At 33.4% G+C, this 21,460-nt stretch overlaps 1 protein-coding gene across 1 annotated transcript; it reads left to right on the forward strand.

The window, feature by feature from the left end:
* Positions 1-647: 647 nt before the first annotated feature.
* LOC139891680 (FCS-Like Zinc finger 1-like) lies at positions 648-2,112 on the forward strand. The gene is made up of 2 exons (XM_071874664.1): positions 648-1,017; positions 1,580-2,112. Exons 1-2 carry the CDS (start codon positions 710-712, stop codon positions 1,770-1,772), a joined length of 501 nt encoding a protein of 166 aa, XP_071730765.1. The 5' UTR covers positions 648-709; the 3' UTR covers positions 1,773-2,112.
* Positions 2,113-21,460: the final 19,348 nt, after the last annotated feature.

Raw genomic sequence — 21,460 nt, forward strand, 5'->3', positions numbered from 1 at the left:
CTCGAAAAAATCTCACGAACCCAACGGGACTAACTATATGCAAAACGGACATCGTTAAAAAAACACTAAATAATGGGCCCTATATTCACGCTCGGTGCGAGTTAAATTTTTCCGAGACCACCGTTCAACTCGAAATAATTTTACGAACACAACGCGACTAACTATACGCGAAACGGACATCGTTAAAAAAAATAAATATTTTGGGCTATATTACATACATATATATACATATACAACACGACTAACTATACGCGAAACAGAAATCGTATATCCAAATTGGACCGCGCGCCGAATTCAACCGCAGCAACGCGCGGTCGGATTTTTTCTAGTTAATATCATATCATATACTCAATACTCTAATAAAAAAAATAATGTAGCAGTGAAAAATAAAGTTCGAAAAATAGTACATAGCGTACCTAGTACTACTATCAATTACACGTGTTTAAGATTTTTTAAATTATTAATATAAATATAAATATAAATATTTATTTATTATATACAAAATAAAATAAACAAGAGTAGTTTTTCTTCCAACCAATGGATTCTTATTCCCGTGGTTTAATAATTAACCACTCCACCCCCCAACTCACCAACTTCTCTTTATAAACCCCACTCCCTCCTTCCTTTCACATTCCCTCCACCCACCGTCCTCCGCCACCGTGTATCAAACAAAAAACTGAAAAATAAATAATTAAACAAAAAAAAAAAAATGGATGCTACAAATTCAACCACTAGAAGACCCTACTTTATTGAAGAAAACAATGGGCTGGCTTCAATAACTGATTTAGAACATGGTTTATCACCATCATCATCTGCCGAAGATAACCACCGTGCCGGAAACCATTTCATATCTAGACCACTTTACTCACCAAGAAAAGCAAGTCTTAAAAATCTTTCTTCTTTTTCAAGATCTGGAAGGTTTTGTAATGGAAGATTTGAAGAACAACAACCTCATTTCTTGGATGCTTGCTTTCTTTGCAAAAAACCTCTTTGTAACAGAGACATCTTCATGTACAGGTAGTTTTTTTTTTTACTTAAAAAAGTTTGTATGTTTCTCATTATTAAAGTAGATTTGAATCATATATGGATTTGCTTTATTTTGCAAATTTTTATTTGGTTTTGGTGAATTTGTTCGATGATCAAACAAATCTTGATACTGTTTTTTGATCATATCTCATATGGGTTCTCTGTTTTCATCTTTTTTATATATTGGTTTCTAGTAATATGTTGAAATAATAAAGTACAAATCTTGAAACCTTTTTGGGATTTTTTCTAGATCACATCTCACTAGTTTGCTCTAAATATTTTTTCTATAGATCAATTTTTTTTTAATAAATTACATTTTTATGTAGTAAACTACTAATACTAATTTACATCTAAAGTTGAAGTTCTGGGATGATTTTGGGATTTGATGAACTTGATTATAAGGCGATTAATATTCATGAATTTTATTTTATTTTTCTTAATTTGTCATATCATTTAATATAATTTCCATAATTATATTCCAAATCTGGATGATATCTCAGATGGGTATTTGTTAATTTCCATTTCTGATCTATAAAGTTTTCAAATTTTACAGAGGGGACACACCTTTTTGCTCTGAAGAGTGTAGAGCAGAGCAGATTGAAATTGATGAAGCCAAAGAAAAAAACAAAAATCTTTCTGCTTCAATGAGAGCTTTGAGGAAAAAAGAAAAGAGTGAAACTGCCACCAACAATAACAAAACTTCCAAAAAGTACCCTTTTCATTCTGGTGCAGTTGCTGCTGCTTAACCTGTGTACTGTAATTTCCCCTTAATACAGGAGTAAAAGTGGAAAATTTTGTCCTTTATGCAAGTACTAATAGTATGTGAGGTGAAAAAGAGCAATAGTATTTTTTACTCTTTTTTGCTTTTTTACCAAGTAAAGTTTACCTCACTATGGGTTGTTACTGTGGTAAAAAATGCTACTAGTAATATAAAGAAAAGGGAACAAAGGTTAAATATGGTGGGAAAATAGCATCATTAACTCAAGAAGAAAAATTATGGTGTTAGCTGCATAAAGTTATTGTACTGGCTTATCATGTAGTAACATCGAGTATATATAAGAGAAATAGTACAAGTCCTTTGTGCAACCATTTTTGTGGTGTGTTTGTCTCTTTATATTTGTAACTTTTACAAGTTTTACATTATTGATGATGTTTTCTCTCTTAGTGGAGTACTACTTTAGTTAATAAGCAATTTATAAATATAAACTGAAGTTGTCATGATTCCTACGAAAGTAAGAAAGTCTTTATTTACAGGTTCTGTTTGTCTAAAATTATTGAAGTTTAAATAAATATGGATGTCATTTTCTATAAATAAAAAAAAAAAAAAAAAGCTTTTCTATACTTGAACAAGGATATATAAGGTATGATAGAGTATAGATGGAAGATTGTCACATCATTTAAAATTTGGGCTGAAATATTCTTTTGCGTGGCCCATGTGTTTACTTTCTCAGTATAATCTTTTAGGAGATGTCAGAGTTCGACCTCCGTTGGCTACATATTAAAACACAATTTCATCTCTGTCATGAAGTATTCACTCATGACATCTTTTCCATATCGTTTGGGGGTAAAGTGGAGGGGGTTTTACTTGCCCGCGCAATTGGATCGGTTTCAAGGTTTCCTTCCGGGCAGCAATGGGGCGGGGTTATTATCGATGCATCGGCATAATCGAAACGGGAGAGATCGTAACGGGTGGCTTAGTCCCTCTCGGGTGATCTCAATCGCTGTTAAAAAAAATTGAACTTTCTAGTGATTTAAAATATATATAATATAATTAAATTATAATTTAATCTAAATTTAATATTTAATATAATAAAAATAATAATAAATAAAATAATCGTCTAAACGTCTGACGTAGTATTCTAAAGTTTCATACTCCGTAGAATAGAAGAAATAATAATAATAATATTTTTAAGAAAGATAAACCGTGCAAAAATCAAACCAAGAAACATATATACGTTTTTAAATTTCTAGCATAAACATCTAAATAAAAATAAATTAGTCTCCTTGGTGGACAGAGAAAAAGAGTAAGAAAAATTACAAGGATGATCAATTTAGACCGTATAAATCTTAGTAAAATACTCTTTTTTAAGGAATAGACGGAGAAAAAACTCTATCCGTTTATCATATTATTTGCAAATTCTTAATCATCTCTAAGAGCCTGAAGAATGGACGGTGTTTTTTACTCGAAACTCCACTTTAACGATGTCGGATAGGACATCCAATGGCGAAGTATAATAGGGGCTATCGCCCCCTCAAAAAAATTGGGTAATTAATACTCCATAAAACGGAGTATTAATTAAAACGGAGTTCGTATGAAGGAGATATAGCCAAAATGGTGAAGGCCAGTGGCGGAAACACTAAGGGACATGGGTCATCCGCCTCCAGTGGATTTGCAATTTTCAGTGTAAAAATTTTGGCTTTTTCGATTTTGTCCCAGTGAATTTTTTTTTCTTCCAAAGCCTACATATTTTGCCCTAAAACCTTCAAATATTATCTAAAAACCTCTAACGTTTTCCTGAAAACTTTCATATTTTGACCCAAAACTTTCATATTTTGCCCAAAAGCCTCAATATTTTACCCAAAAAAGTTGCTACGTCTTTAAAAAAAATCGCCCCGGTGAAAAAAATTTCTATTTTCGCCACTGGTGAAGGCTCACAGAATTTCCATGCAGATGCCGTTTTGGTCATATCTCTCTTAGTATGGACTCATATTAAGTTATTCAAAATCCTGAACGCTCGCAACTCGAATGACTACAATTGTGACTTTTATTGTTTCCTAATATTCAAAGTCTTTCGTCCGAAATTGTTATATTCTATACCATATAGTTTTATTGTTGTTGATCTCAATGCTTATTCAAATTTTATAATTTTTATATTATTGTATTAAGTAGTTGAACTGCCAACGTTAATTATAAAGATACATATTAGTGTATAGTTTATTTACTTTTTTTTCAAAATTAATACATATATACATATATGTCTTGTAACAAACTAACATTTCAAATTCTAGGTTAAATTTGTAAGACCATGAATTTTATGCATCAGAAAGTGTTCTCAAAAGTATCAGAAAAAGTCTACTTATACTTATGCAATTTCAGAATTTACATCAGAAAACTGTGATGCTTCCTTTTCAGTTGTAGTGTGCGGCGCGCAATAGTAGCTGGCAGCAAGTTTCGGTATTTTATGGTCTTAAAGAGGGTGTTTTTATAACAACCCTCATTTTTTTTTTCCTTCTGAATTAATCAAGTTGTCCTTAGGGTTTCAATGTCATATTCTGTGCATCATCATTAGGGTTGTTATCCATTTCGATAAACGAACATTTATGCTTTCATTAAATGATCGTATGTATTGTTAAAACCCTAGTATTATATAAAACCCTAAACCTAACCATATACAATAAATACAAAACCCTAATAGCATTTAATATTGAATATTATACCCTAACCCTAATACTAAATAAATAATATAAACAATATGTCATAAAATAAATGTGACATTTATATGAATTAAAAATTTATAAGAACTATTATGAACTTAGTAAAAATTTATAAAAGTTAAGGTCTAATAAATGAATAAAATGTAATTGAAATAAATATAACCCTAAAAATAATAATAATAATAATAAAAGAAAAAAAAGAAAAATATAAAATAAATAAATAAGTAATAATGCCGATGAAAAAAAATAAATAAATAATATGTATAAATTTATGGGTCGGTTTTTATTAAAAAAAAAAAAAAAAAAAGTTACTTGGCCATTAAGCAAAACAAATCCTAATTAGATCCTAATACAACTCCTTAATCTTCAAGTAATTTGAGTGAGGCTAGGAAACTAAATACATCTATATAAAGCACAATGTTATTCCTAAATCTCACCACAAAATAATCCCACAAAAAAAAAGCTGATTTAGTCGACAGATTCATCTATATTTTTCCTCCTTCCTTTGTCGACTGCATAGCTCAAAAACTCAACCTGCAAGTCTACATATTCAGCTTTCGTAAACCACCAGCTGCATCAACTAAAACCCTCCAAAACACCCTGCTACTTGTCGCCACCTTGCTTGTCCATAACAGCTCCCTAAACCCTCCAAATTATCTCCTGCAATCGACCCTTGTTGATGCTGTTATCCAGCTTCTGTTTCGCCACAAAACAGCCTAGGATTTAACCCAAAAACCTGATGTGTGCTTGCTGCTCCTGCGAGTGAAAACAGCATATAATCATCCCCATTATTGCTGCGTTTTTATTCTGGTTTTCGCTGCTGCTGTACCTGTGATTCTGTCGAGCCAAAAACAGTCCAAGAAGACCTCTTTTGGGTCATTACTGCAGCTGCTGGTTTCTGTTTCTGTTTCGACATCCAAGCAGCTCATTATTCTCTTGTTCTGCTAGTGATCGTGACCTGCAAAACAGCCCAAGAATCTTCCATTGTTGCTGCGTTTTCTTTGGTCTTTCCTGTTGTTTCTTCGAAACCAAAACAGACCCAGAAGACTTAAATTGGGTCGTGAATTTTTGCAGCCGAACCTGCTGCTGTTTCGTTCCCCATTCAACACTTTGTTCTTGATCTTAAACCTCTAAAAGGTATACCTAAAACCCTAATCTAATCTTGCTTTTAATCTATTACTAATAAGTGGTTATGCTGTAAGAATTGTTAAAGGTATTATGGTGTTAACAAAGATGATAAAGAATAATAAATATAATTACTAAGAGTAAGAATAAGAATAATGATAATGGATATGATTAATAAGTTAAGTAAGATAAATAATAGTTAAAGATGATGATAAAAATAGGATTATGATTAATAAATGAAGTATTATATTAATAGATTGAATAAAATTAAGTATGAATTATGATCATGAATTTTGTACTTGATATAGTTAATAAGATTAATAATTATGATGAATCTAGTTCATGATTAGGATTAGTTGTTTAATAAAAGATTATGATTAAATTTAACATGTTAGGGTTGTAAGTATCATCTTAATAGTATGGTAAACGCAATTAAAAGGATTATGATTTTATGTAATTGAAAAAGGTAGGAGATTAATTAGTTGATATAATGAAAGATTAGGGTTAAGATATGATCATGATCTTTGATATGAAGTTGATTAAAATAGATAGAGATTATGATTAAAAGATATAATGGAGGATAAGATGATGATTAATAGGGATTGTCAACTTAAAAGTATATGGTTAGTAAGATTAGGATTTATGATTATTGTTGCTAGGTTAAGTTTCTGACAAAAGGTTATGATTATGGATTAGTAAAGTAATTATGATCATGGTGTACGTGCATGCATGCATGCATACGTACGTATGTGCATGTATACACTGTATATGTATATGTGTGTGTTTATATGTAAATATATACATACGTGTATATGTATGTGTATATAAGTATGTATATGTACGTGTGTATGTATGTATGAATGTGTATCATGTAAGTTATATAAGTTAATAAACTTTATAATAAAAAGTGATAAATATATATATGTATCATCTTACACTTATGTATATGTAACACCATATAGTTATGAACACATACATGTATAATAATAAGTAAAGAACGTATATATATGTATGTATCACATAGGTATAATTATATAATGATAAGTATACATAATAGTTGAATAATTAAAGACTAATAATACTATTATTAGTATAACTTATACACTTATCTATATAGTAACACTTAATAACACTAAGTATATTATCATTTATATAAATATAACTGTTCTCGAGGACGGTCACTGTTAATATAGTTTGCTATATTAATAAACAAACTTTATGTCTATTAGACATTAACTAATCAAACATAATATCTCTAGGTTGAGATCTCCGTGTTCAACACTCCGATCATATAACTTGCGTGGAATATCTATCTGCTATTAAGGTGAACTTCATAGCCCCACTTTTTAACTTTCTTTATATACTTATTTTGAACTTTTGGGGTGAGACACATGCTTGCTTTCAATCTGTTTTACGATTAGACGCAAGTACTCAAACTTTATTTTGATTAGTTCAAACTGTGCTAACATGCTTTGATTCATGCTAAATCCCTACCATGATATCGCTAATTGTTACGTATAAAGGAAAGCTTAGTTATTGTGAATAGCGCTATTGAGAGTGACGTCTCTATCCGGATGACCGTTGGTTAATGGATACATAATAATGATTCACGACACGAACGTGATGTGTTTAGGGTAACTTACAGTTAGTATCGATATCATATACATCAGCACTACTACCGAACTGATTAAACTTTATAATTAAATCTTGTGGTCTAAAAACTTGGTTATTATTGATAAACCTATGTTGTTCACTCAACCATTTTTGGTTGACACTTTAAGCATGTTTTGTCTCAGGTGAAGATTGCTAAAGATTATTTGCTATTTGGACTTTGCTTCTTTTGGAGTCCGCATATCATCATTCATATTATTGCATTAGAACACCTATTGTAATGACTTAATACTTTCCGCTGCTTATAATACATTGGTTTTAATTAAAACGTCTCATATAGAGTCGTTCTCGTTTATACATACTTGTGTTATGATATTGTGAAGTCATATTTCCCTGGCCCTATTTGGGGGTATGACAGAGTGGTATCAGAGCCAGGTTGTTATAGAGAACCAGAATTGCATTTTATGTGTGCCTTATGTATTAGCTAGGGTGCCTTAGCAATCTTTAGGACTATAACCTTTCCTGCCTTAGTTTTAAGCGCTTTCCTTTAATCTTTATAATGCTATTTCATCTTACTTCCTGCCTTTACCTCTGATGATATTCTGTATCTTTTCCTAAGGATATCAAGCCAAAACCCTATCATCTTGCCTGATCCCGACCCTAAAGGATCGGTTAGGATGCGATTGTTATCATATCTATACATATCTTATGACCTGACTTCGCCACTGTGATTCAAAGTATTCTTTGACACACGTGAAGGGATGTCACTCATGACTCAACATTCTCACGCCAACTATCTAAGTTTGATCACGTGTCTTGACCTTATGGGGTGATATTTGAAATGTCCCGTTCTTATTGATTAAAAACGTTCCATATTAATTGATTTCGTTGCGAGGTTTTGACCTCTATATGAGACGTTTTTCAAAGACTGCATTCATTTTAAAACAAACCATAACCTTTATTTCATCAATAAAGGTTTAAAAAGTTTTACGTAGATTATCAAATAATGATAATCTAAAATATTCTGTTTACACACGACCATTACATAATGGTTTACAATACAAATATGTTACAACAAAATAAGTTTCTTGAATGCAGTTTTTACACAATATCATACAAGCATGGACTCCAAATCTCGTCCTTATTTAAGTATGCGACAGCGGAAGCTCTTAATAATCACCTGAGAATAAACATGCTTAAAACGTCAACAAAAATGTTGGTGAGTTATAGGTTTAACCTATATATATCAAATCATAATAATAGACCACAAGATTTCATATTTCAATACACATCCCATACATAGAGATAAAAATCATTCATATGGTGAACACCTGGTAACCGACATTAACAAGATGCATATATAAGAATATCCCCATCATTCCGGGACACCCTTCGAATATGATATAAATTTCGAAGTACTAAAGCATCCGGTACTTTGGATGGGGTTTGTTAGGCCCAATAGATCTATCTTTAGGATTCGCGTCAATTAGGGTGTCTGTTCCCTAATTCTTAGATTACCAGACTTAATAAAAAGGGGCATATTCGATTTCGATAATTCAACCATAGAATGTAGTTTCACGTACTTGTGTCTATTTTGTAAATCATTTATAAAACCTGCATGTATTCTCATCCCAAAAATATTAGATTTTAAAAGTGGGACTATAACTCACTTTCACAGATTTTTACTTCGTCGGGAAGTAAGACTTGGCCACTGGTTGATTCACGAACCTATAACAATATATACATATATATCAAAGTATGTTTAAAATATATTTACAACACTTTTAATATATTTTGATGTTTTAAGTTTATTAAGTTAGCTGTCCTCGTTAGTAACCTACAACTAGTTGTCCACAGTTAGATGTACAGAAATAAATCGATAAATATTATCTTGAATCAATCCACGACCCAGTGTATACGTATCTCAGTATTGATCACAACTCAAACTATATATATTTTGGAATCAACCTCAACCCTGTATAGCTAACTCCAACATTCACATATAGAGTGTCCATGGTTGTTCCGAAATATATATAGATGTGTCGACATGATAGGTCGAAACATTGTATACGTGTCTATGGTATCTCAAGATTATATAATATACAATACAAGTTGATTAAGTTATGGTTGGAATAGATTTGTTACCAAGTTTCACGTAGCTAAAATGAGAAAAATTATCCAATCTTGTTTTACCCATAACTTCTTCATTTTAAATCCGTTTTGAGTGAATCAAATTGCTATGGTTTCATATTGAACTCTATTTTATGAATATAAACAGAAAATTATAGGTTTATAGTCGGAAAAATAAGTTACAAGTCATTTTTGTAAAGGTAGTCATTTCAGTCGAAAGAACGACGTCTAGATGACCATTTTAGAAAACATACTTCCACTTTGAGTTTAACCATAATTTTTGGATATAGTTTCATGTTCATAATAAAAATCATTTTCTCAGAATAACAACTTTTAAATCAAAGTTTATCATAGTTTTTAATTAACTAACCCAAAACAGCCCGCGGTGTTACTACGACGGCGTAAATCCGGTTTTACGGTGTTTTTCGTGTTTCCAGGTTTTAAATCATTAATTTAGCATATCATATAGATATAGAACATGTGTGTAGTTAATTTTAAAAGTCAATTTAGAAGGATTAACTTTTGTTTGCGAACAAGTTTAGAATTAACTAAACTATGTTCTAGTGATTACGAGTTTAAACCTTCGAATAAGATAGTTTTATATATATGAATCGAATGATGTTATGAACACCATTACTACCTCAAGTTTAGTTGGTAAACCTACTGGAAGTGACAAGAAATGATCTAGCTTCAAAGAATCTTGGATGGCTTGAAAGTTCTTGAAGTAGGATCATGACACAAAAACAAGTTCAAGTAAGATTTTTACTCGAATTAAGATAGTTTATAGTTATAGAAATTGAATCAAAGTTTGAATATGAATATTACCTTGAATAAGAAAGATAACCTACTGTATATAACAAAGGTTTCTTGATCTTAGATGATTACTTGGAATGGATTAGAAAGCTTGGAAGTAAATTAGTAAACTTGAAGGGATTTTTGAAGTGTTCTTGAAGTGTTCTTCCTATGATGATTATAGCTTGATTCTTGAAGTGATTTTTGATGAAGATGATGATTAACTACTGGAAAAATACATTCATAATAGTGTGTGTGTGTTGAGAGAGAATTAGAAAGAGAATTGGAAGTGAAATGGAGTGAATGATGAGTGGTAATTGGTGAGTGGTGAGTGGGGTTAAAAGGAGTTCTAGTTAGTTGACTAGCTCATGGTAGAAGTTAAAATTGATTAGTCATACATGACATAATCAAGAGTGGAATCCCAAGCTAGTTCCTATTGGTATATACCCATAGTAAGTACGTTTTGAAGCTGTGTATAATACGGGTAAGAATACGACTAGAATTCTTGATGAAAGAAAAGAATGGGAAAGTAACTGTAACCATTTTCGTTAAGTATGAGTGTTTTGATATATGTCTTGAAGTCTTCCAAAAGTATTTTAATACATCTAAATACACTACATGTATATACATTTTAACTGAGTCGTTAAGTCATCGTTAGTCGTTACATGTAAGTGTTGTTTTGAAACCTTTAAGTTAACGATCTCAATTAATGTTGTTAACCCATTGTTTATTATATCTAATGAGATGTTAAATTATTATATTATCATGATATTATGATATATTAATATATCTTAATATGATATATATACATTTAAATGTCGTTACAACGATAATCGTTACATATATGTCTCGTTTCGAAATCCTTAAGTTAGTAGTCTTGTTTATATGTATATAACTCATTGTTAATATACTTATGGAGATACTTACTTATCATAATCTCATGTTAACCATATGTATATCCGTATATATATCATCATGTCGTTTTTACAAGTTTTAACGTTCGTGAATCGCCGGTCAACTTGGGTGGTCAATTGTCTATATGAAACATATTTCAATTAATCAAGTCTTAACAAGTTTGATTGCTTAACATGTTGGAAATATTTAATCATGTAAATATCAATCTCAATTAATATATATAAACATGGAAAAGTTCGGGTCACTACAGTACCTACCCGTTAAATAAATTTCATCCCGAAATTTTAAGCTGTTGAAGGTATTGACGAATCTTCTGGAAATAGATGCGGGTATTTCTTCTTCATCTGATCTTCATGCTCCCAGGTGAACTCGGGTCCTCTACGAGCATTCCATCGAACCTTAACAATTGGTATCTTGTTTTGCTTAAGTCTTTTAACCTCACGATCCATTATTTCGACGGGTTCTTCGATGAATTGGAGTTTTTCGTTGATTTGGATTTCATCTAACGGAATAGTGAGATCTTCTTTAGCAAAACATTTCTTCAAATTCGAGACGTGGAAAGTGTTATGTACAGCCGCGAGTTGTTGAGGTAACTCAAGTCGGTAAGCTACTGGTCCGACACGATCAATAATCTTGAATGGTCCAATATACCTTGGATTTAATTTCCCTCGTTTACCAAATCGAACAACGCCTTTCCAAGGTGCAACTTTAAGCATGACCATCTCTCCAATTTCAAATTCTATATCTTTTCTTTTAATGTCAGCGTAGCTCTTTTGTCGACTTTGGGCGGTTTTCAACCGTTGTTGAATTTGGATGATCTTCTCGGTAGTTTCTTGTATAATCTCCAGACCCGTAATCTGTCTATCCCCCACTTCACTCCAACAAATTGGAGACCTGCACTTTCTACCATAAAGTGCTTCAAACGGCGCCATCTCAATGCTTGAATGGAAGCTGTTGTTGTAGGAAAATTCTGCTAATGGTAGATGTCGATCCCAACTGTTTCCGAAATCAATAACACATGCTCGTAGCATGTCTTCAAGCGTTTGTATCATCCTTTCGCTCTGCCCATCAGTTTGTGGATGATAGGCAGTACTCATGTCTAGACGAGTTCCTAATGCTTGCTGTAATGTCTGCCAGAATCTTGAAATAAATCTGCCATCCCTATCAGAGATAATAGAGATTGGTATTCCATGTCTGGAGACGACTTCCTTCAAATACAGTCGTGCTAACTTCTCCATCTTGTCATCTTCTCTTATTGGCAGGAAATGTGCTGATTTGGTGAGACGATCAACTATTACCCAAATAGTATCAAAACCACTTGCAGTCCTTGGCAATTTAGTGATGAAATCCATGGTAATGTTTTCCCATTTCCATTCCGGGATTTCGGGTTGTTGAAGTAGACCTGATGGTTTCTGATGCTCAGCTTTGACCTTAGAACACGTCAAACATTCTCCTACGTATTTAGCAACATCGACTTTCATACCCGGTCACCAAAAATATTTCCTGAGATCCTTGTACATCTTCCCCGTTCCAGGATGTATTGAGTATCTGGTTTTATGAGCTTCTCTAAGTACCATTTCTCTCATATCTCCAAATTTTGGTACCCAAATCCTTTCAGCCCTATACCGGGTTCCGTCTTCCCGAATATTAAGATGTTTCTCCGATCCTTTGGGTATTTCATCATTTAAATTTCCCTCTTTTAAAACTCCTTGTTGCGCCTCCTTTATTTGAGTAGTAAGGTTATTATGAATCATTATATTCATAGATTTTACTCGAATGGGTTCTCTGTCCTTCCTGCTCAAGGCATCGGCTACCACATTTGCCTTCCCCGGGTGGTAACAAATCTCAAAGTCGTAATCATTCAATAATTCAATCCACCTACGCTGCCTCATATTCAGTTGTTTCTGATTAAATATGTGTTGAAGACTTTTGTGGTCGGTATATATAATACTTTTGACCCCATATAAGTAGTGCCTCCAAGTCTTTAATGCAAAAACAACCGCGCCTAATTCCAAATCATGCGTCGTATAATTTTGTTCGTGAATCTTCAATTGTCTAGACGCATAAGCAATCACCTTCGTTCGTTGCATTAATACACAACCGAGACCTTGCTTTGATGCTTCACAATAAATCACAAAATCATCATTCCCTTCAGGCAATGACAATATAGGTGCCGTAGTTAGCTTTTTCTTCAATAACTGAAACGCTTTCTCTTGTTCATCATTCCATTCAAATTTCTTCCCTTTATGCGTTAATGCAGTCAAGGGATTTGCTATTATGGAAAAGTCTTGGATGAACCTTCTGTAGTAACCAGCTAGTCCTAAAAACTGGCGTATGTGTTTCGGAGTTTTCGGGGTTTCCCACTTTTCAACAGTTTCTATCTTTGCCGGATCCACCTTAATACCTTCTTTGTTCACTATGTGACCGAGGAATTGAACTTCTTCCAACCAAAATGCACACTTTTAAAACTTAGCGTACAATTCTTCCTTCCTCAATACTTCTAACACCTTTCTCAAATGTTCACCATGTTCTTGGTCATTCTTTGAGTAAATAAGTATGTCATCAATGAAAACAATGACAAACTTGTCAAGGTATGGTCCACACACTCGGTTCATAAGGTCCATGAACACAGCTGGTGCATTAGTTAAACCAAATGGCATGACCATAAACTCATAATGACCGTAACGTGTTCTGAAAGCAGTCTTTGGAATATCATCTTCTTTCACCCGCATTTGATGATACCCGGAACGTAAGTCAATCTTTGAATAAACAGACGAGCCTTGTAGTTGATCAAATAAGTCGTCGATTCTCGGTAGTGGGTAGCGGTTCTTGATGGTAAGTTTGTTCAACTCTCGATAGTCGATTCACAACCTAAATGTACCATCTTTCTTCTTGACAAACAAAACAGGAGCTCCCCACAGTGATGTGCTTGGTCGAATGAAACCACGCTCTAAAAGTTCTTGTAATTGGCTTTGCAGTTCTTTCATCTCGCTGGGTGCGAGTCTGTAAGGAGCACGAGCTATTGGTGCAGCTCCTGGTACAAGGTCTACTTGAAATTCAACGGATCGCTGTGGGGGTAATCCCGGTAATTCTTTCGGAAATACATCGGGAAATTATTTTGCAATGGGAACATCATTGATGCTCTTTTCTTCAGTTTGTACTTTCTCGACGTGTGCTAGAACAGCATAGCAACCTTTTCTTATTAGTTTTTGTGCCTTCAAATTACTAATAATATGTAGCTTCGTGTTGCCCTTTTCTCCGTACACCATTAAGGGTTTTCCTTTTTCTCGTATAATGCGAATTGCATTTTTGTAACAAACGATCTCTGCTTTCACTTCTTTCAACCAGTCCATACCGATTATCACATCAAAACTCCCTAACTCTACTGGTATCAAATCAATCTTAAATGTTTCGCTAACCAGTTTAATTTCTCGATTCCGACATATATTATCTGCTGAAATTAATTTACCATTTGCTAATTCGAGTAAAAATTTACTATCCAAAGGCGTCAATGGACAACTTAATTTAGCACAAAAATCTCTACTCATATAGCTTCTATCCGCACTCGAATCAAATAAAACGTAAGCAGATTTATTGTCAATAAGAAACGTACCCGTAACAAGCTCCGGGTCTTCCTGTGCCTCTGCCGTATTAATATTGAAAACTCTTCCGTGGCCTTGTCCATTCGTGTTCTCCTGGTTCGGGCAATTTCTAATAATGTGGCCCGGTTTTCCACATTTATAACAAACTACATTGGCATAACTTGCTCCGACACTACTTGCTCCGCCATTACTCGTTCCGACACCATTTGTTCCTTTCGTTCTATTAACCCCTGGTCCGTAGACCTCACACTTCGCCGCGCTATGACCATTTATTTTACACTTGTTGTAAAATTTGGTGCAGAACCCCGAGTGATACTTTTCACACCTTTGGCATAGCTGCTTCTGATTGTTGTTGTTGTTGTTGCAGTTATTATTGTTGTTGGGATGATTGTTGTAGTTGTAGTTGCTGTTGTTGTTGTTGTTGTTGTTGTTGTTGTTGGGCTATTTGTTGTAGTTGCGATTGATGTTGCGATTGTTGGGATAATTGTTGCGATTATTGTTGTAATTGCTGTTGTTGTTGTATTGGTGATTCTTATTACCGTTTTCCTCCCACTTTCTTTTGACTTTCTTCACATTGGCCTCTTCAGCAGTCTGTTCTTTAATTCTTTCTTCAATCTGGTTCACTAGTTTGTGAGCCATTCTACATGCCTGTTGTATGGAGGCGGGCTCATGTGAACTTATATCTTCTTGGATTCTTTCCGGTAATCCTTTCACAAACGCGTCGATCTTCTCTTCCTCATCTTCGAATGCTCCCGGACACAATAGGCACAATTCTGTGAATCGTCTTTCATATGTGGTAATATCAAATCCTTGGGTTCGTAACCCTCTAAGTTCTGTCTTGAGCTTATTGACCTCGGTTCTGGGACGGTACTTCTCGTTCATCAAGTGCTTGAATGCTGACCACGGTAGTGCGTACGCATCATCTTGTCCCACTTGCTCTAGATAGGTATTCCACCATGTTAACGCAGAACCTGTGAAGGTATGCGTAGCGTACTTCACTTTGTCCTCTTCAGTATACTTACTTATGGCAAACACCGATTCGACCTTCTCGGTCCACCGTTTCAATCCGATCGGTCCTTCGGTTCCATCAAATTCCAAAGGTTTGCAGGCAGTGAATTCTTTGTAGGTGCATCCTACACGATTTCCTGTACTGCCAGATCCAAGGTTATTGTTGGTATGTAGCGCAGCCTGTACTGCGGCTATGTTTGAAGCTAGAAAACTACGGAATTCCTCTTCATTCATATTCACGGTGTGTCGAGTAGTCGGTGCCATTTCCTTCAAAATAGTCAAATGGAACAAGTTAATCATACAGAATATTAAGAGTAGTTAATAGTATTTCGTAGCATAATATGAACTCATTTATAAAAGCTTTTTCTTCATATTAGCGTTTTATAAGTTTAAATTCGGGTAGTACCTACCCGTTAAGTTCATACTTAGTAGCTAATATACAATTCAACTACTACAATTCTATATGAAAAACTGATTGTAATAATATTTCGCGTTCAAACTTTTATACAATATTTTACAAACTTACAATACCGCTTATTTTACATAAAGCATGAAATATAGCACACAATAACTTTGATACAAGATAGTTGTGAAGATAATTCTAGCTAGTACACAAGTCGTTCAGCAAAGGCAATAAAGACACGTAATTCATACGTCCAGAAACAAGTCATGCATTCTGGTTTTACTAGGACTACTTCCCATACTTGGTCTTGTGGAACATAACCGTTATGGCCGTTGATAAGACAGCGTGTTGTAACGTCGTCAAAGGGACGAGGGTTACGTAATGACCAACAGTCTCGTAATAACCTAAAAACCTCATTTCTTACCCCAATTACCGACTCCGTCACTTGTGGGAACGTTTTGTTTAATAGTTGTAGCCCGATGTTCTTGTTCTCACTTTGGTGAGAAGCGAACATTACTAACCCGTAAGCATAACATGCTTCTTTATGTTGCATGTTAGCTGCTTTTTCTAAATCACGAAGTCCTATATTCGGATATACTGAGTCAAAATAATTTCTTAACCCATTGCGTAAAATAGCATTTGGGTTCCCCGCAATATATGCGTCAAAGTAAACACATCATAACTTATGGATTTCCCAATGTGATATCCCCCATCTTTCGAACGAAAGCCTTTTATAAACCAAGGCATTCTTGGAACGTTCTTCGAATGTCTTACAAACTGATCTCGCCTTAAATAGTTGTGCCGAGGAATTCTGACCGACTCTAGACAAGATTTCATCAATCATGTCTCCGGGTAGGTCTCTTAAAATATTGGGTTGTCTATCCATTTTGTGTTTTTATACTGTAAAATAGACAAGAGTTAGATTCATAAAAAAAATACTTATTAACACAAGCAATTTTTACATATATCATAAAGCATAAGCACACTATGTTACATATATTACACCACACGAATACAACTATCTTATTCCGACTCGCTCGTTTCTTCTTGTTCGGTTTTGGTTCGTTTTGCCAAGTTTCTAGGGATATATGATATTCCCCTAATACGAGCCGTCGTTGTCCACATTGGTTTAGAAAAACCTGGTGGTTTAGAGGTTCCCGGGTCATTGTTACAACTTAAGGACTTCGGGGGTTGACGATACATATAAAGTTCATCGGGGTTGGAATTAGATTTCTCTATTTTTATGCCCTTTCCCTTATTATTTTCTTTTGCCTTTTTAAATTCAGTTGGGGTAATTTCTATAACATCATCGGAATTCTCGTCGGAATCCGATTCATCGGAGAATTGGTAATCCTCCCAATATTTTGCTTCCTTGGCGGAAACACCATTGACCATAATTAACCTTGGTCGGTTGGTTGAGGATTCTCTTTTACTTAACCGTTTTATTATTTCTCCCACCGGTTCTATTTCTTCTTCTGGTTCCGATTCTTCTTCCGGTTCCGATTCTTCTTCCGGTTCCGACTCTTCTTCCGGTTCCTCTTCGGGAACTTGTGAATCAGTCCACGAATCATTCCAATTTACATTTGACTCTTCATTATTATTAGGTGAGTCAATGGGACTTGTTCTAGAGGTAGACATCTATCACATAATATCAAACACGTTAAGAGATTAATATATCACATAATATTAATATGTTAAAAATATATAGTTTCCAACAAAAATGTTAAGCAATCATTTTTAAAGAAAACACGGTCGAAGTCCAGACTCACTAATGCATCCTAACAAACTCGATAAGACACACTAATGCAAATTTTCTGGTTCTCTAAGACCAACGCTCGGATACCAACTGAAATGTCCCGTTCTTATTGATTAAAAACGTTCCATATTAATTGCTTTCGTTGCGAGGTTTTGACCTCTATATGAGACGTTTTTTAAAGACTGCATTCATTTTAAAACAAACCATAACCTTTATTTCATCAATAAAGGTTTAAAAAGCTTTACGTAGATTATCAAATAATGATAATCTAAAATATCCTGTTTACACACGACCATTACATAATGGTTTACAATACAAATATGTTACAACAAAATAAGTTTCTTGAATGCAGTTTTTACACAATATCATACAAGCATGAACTCCAAATCTCGTCCTTATTTAAGTATGCGACAGCGGAAGCTCTTAATAATCACCTGAGAATAAACATGCTTAAAACGTCAACAAAAATGTTGGTGAGTTATAGGTTTAACCTATATATATCAAATCATAATAATAGACCACAAGATTTCATATTTCAATACACATCCCATACATAGAGATAAAAATCATTCATATGGTGAACACCTGGTAACCGACATTAACAAGATGCATATATAAGAATATCCCCATCATTCCGGGACACCCTTCGGATATGATATAAATTTCGAAGTACTAAAGCATCCGATACTTTGGATGGGGTTTGTTAGGCCCAATAAATCTATCTTTAGGATTTGCGTCAATTAGGGTGTCTGTTCCCTAATTCTTAGATTACCAGACTTAATAAAAAGGGGCATATTCGATTTCGATAATTCAACCATAGAATGTAGTTTCACGTACTTGTGTCTATTTTTTAAATCATTTATAAAACCTGCATGTATTCTCATCTCAAAAATATTAGATTTTAAAAGTGGGACTATAACTCACTTTCACAGATTTTTACTTCGTCGGGAAGTAAGACTTGGCCACTGGTTGATTCACAAACCTATAACAATATATACATATATATCAAAGTATGTTTAAAATATATTTACAACACTTTTAATATATTTTGATGTTTTAAGTTTATTAAGTCAGCTGTCCTCGTTAGTAACCTACAACTAGTTGTCCACAGTTAGATGTACAGAAATAAATCGATAAATATTATCTTGAATCAATCCACGACCCAGTTTATACGTATCTCAGTATTGATCACAACTCAAACTATATATATTTTGGAATCAACCTCAACCCTGTATAGCTAACTCCAACATTCACATATAGAGTGTCTATGGTTGTTCCGAAATATATATAGATGTGTCGACATGATAGGTCGAAACATTGTATACATGTCTATGGTATCTCAAGATTACATAATATACAATACAAGTTGATTAAGTTATGGTTGGAATAGATTTGTTACCAATTTTCACGTAGCTAAAATGAGAAAAATTATCCAATCTTGTTTTACCCATAACTTCTTCATTTTAAATCCGTTTTGAGTGAATCAAATTGCTATGGTTTCATATTGAACTCTATTTTATGAATCTAAACAGAAAATTATAGGTTTATAGTCGGAAAAATAAGTTAACAGTCATTTTTGTAAAGGTAGTCATTTCAGTCGAAAGAACGACGTCTAGATGACCATTTTAGAAAACATACTTCCACTTTGAGTTTAACCATAATTTTTGGATATAGTTTCATGTTCATAATAAAAATCATTTTCTCAGAATAACAACTTTTAAATCAAAGTTTATCATAGTTTTTAATTAACTAACCCAAAACAGCCCGCGGTGTTACTACGACGGCGTAAATCCGGTTTTACGGTGTTTTTCGTGTTTCCAGGTTTTAAATCATTAAGTTAGCATATCATATAGATATAGAACATGTGTGTAGTTAATTTTAAAAGTCAAGTTAGAAGGATTAACTTTTGTTTGCGAACAAGTTTAGAATTAACTAAACTATGTTCTAGTGATTACGAGTTTAAACCTTCGAATAAGATAGTTTTATATATATGAATCGAATGATGTTATGAACATCATTACTACCTCAAGTTTAGTAGGTAAACCTACTGGATGTGACAAGAAATGATCTAGCTTCAAAGGATCTTGGATGGCTTGAAAGTTCTTGAAGTAGGATCATGACACAAAAACAAGTTCAAGTAAGATTTTTACTCGAATTAAGATAGTTTATAGTTATAGAAATTGAATCAAAGTTTGAATATGAATATTACCTTGAATAAGAAAGATAACCTACTATATATAACAAAGGTTTCTTGATCTTAGATGATTACTTGGAATGGATTAGAAAGCTTGGAAGTAAATTAGTAAACTTGAAGGGATTTTTGAAGTGTTCTTGAAGTGTTCTTCCTATGATGATTATAGCTTGATTCTTGAAGTGATTTTTGATGAAGATGATGATTAACTACTGGAAAAATACGTTCATAATAGTGTGTGTGGGTTGAGAGAGAATTAGAAAGAGAATTGGAAGTGAAATGGAGTGAATGATGAGTGGTAATTGGTGAGTGGTGAGTGGGGTTAAAAGGAGTTCTAGTTAGTTGACTAGCTCATGGTAGAAGTTAAAATTGATTAGTCATACATGACATAATCAAGAGTGGAATCGCATGCTAGTTCCTATTGGTATATACCCATAGTAAGTACGTTTTGAAGCTGTGTATAATACGGGTAAGAATACGACTAGAATTCTTGATGAAAGAAAAGAATGGGAAAGTAACTGTAACCATTTTCGTTAAGTATGAGTGTTTTGATATATGTCTTGAAGTCTTCCAAAAGTATTTTAATACATCTAAATACACTACATGTATATACATTTTAACTGAGTCGTTGAGTCATCGTTAGTCGTTACATGTAAGTGTTGTTTTGAAACCTTTAAGTTAACGATCTCAATTAATGTTGTTAACCCATTGTTTATTATATCTAATGAGATGTTAAATTATTATATTATCATGATATTATGATATATTAATATATCTTAATATGATATATATACATTTAAATGTCGTTACAACGATAATCGTTACATATATGTCTCGTTTCGAAATCCTTAAGTTAGTAGTCTTGTTTATATGTATATAACTCATTGTTAATATACTTATGGAGATACTTACTTATCATAATCTCATGTTAACCATATGTATATCCATATATATATCGTCATGTCGTTTTTACAAGTTTTAACGTTCGTGAATCGCCGGTCAACTTGGGTGGTCAATTGTCTATATGAAACATATTTCAATTAATCAAGTCTTAACAAGTTTGATTGCTTAACATGTTGGAAACATTTAATCATGTAAATATCAATCTCAATTAATATATATAAACATGGAAAAGTTCGGGTCACTACAATATTGAGGTGGAAGTATGAATTAGTGAAATATAATGGCGCTTGGCCGACGTGATTATATTACGGTAATTCATATAGAAATTCCAATATCATTACATATGGAATAAAAAGTGAATCAAAGAAAAATTTCCAAGCCATTCATGTTATTACATGAAGGTTAATCAACATCTGATTTGTAGAATAGCTCGTTTCAACCAAACTATCTATCTCATACCCATAAGTAGATTAACAAATTCTCCTATTCCATAAACGTTGCAAAGCTTTGCATTCTTTCTTTCTTAAACAACTTATCTCTTTATCTTTGACGCTTAATTATCA

Source organism: Rutidosis leptorrhynchoides, chromosome 2 (assembly GCF_046630445.1).
Source record: "Rutidosis leptorrhynchoides isolate AG116_Rl617_1_P2 chromosome 2, CSIRO_AGI_Rlap_v1, whole genome shotgun sequence".
NCBI lineage: Eukaryota > Viridiplantae > Streptophyta > Magnoliopsida > Asterales > Asteraceae > Rutidosis > Rutidosis leptorrhynchoides.

Coding starts and splice junctions, on each gene's coding strand:
- LOC139891680 (XM_071874664.1), top strand. CDS start 710: ATGGATGCTACAAATTCAACCACTAGAAGACCCTACTTTATTGAAGAA. Junction 1,018..1,579: donor AGAGACATCTTCATGTACAG/GTAGTTTTTTTT, acceptor CAAATTTTACAG/AGGGGACACACCTTTTTGCT.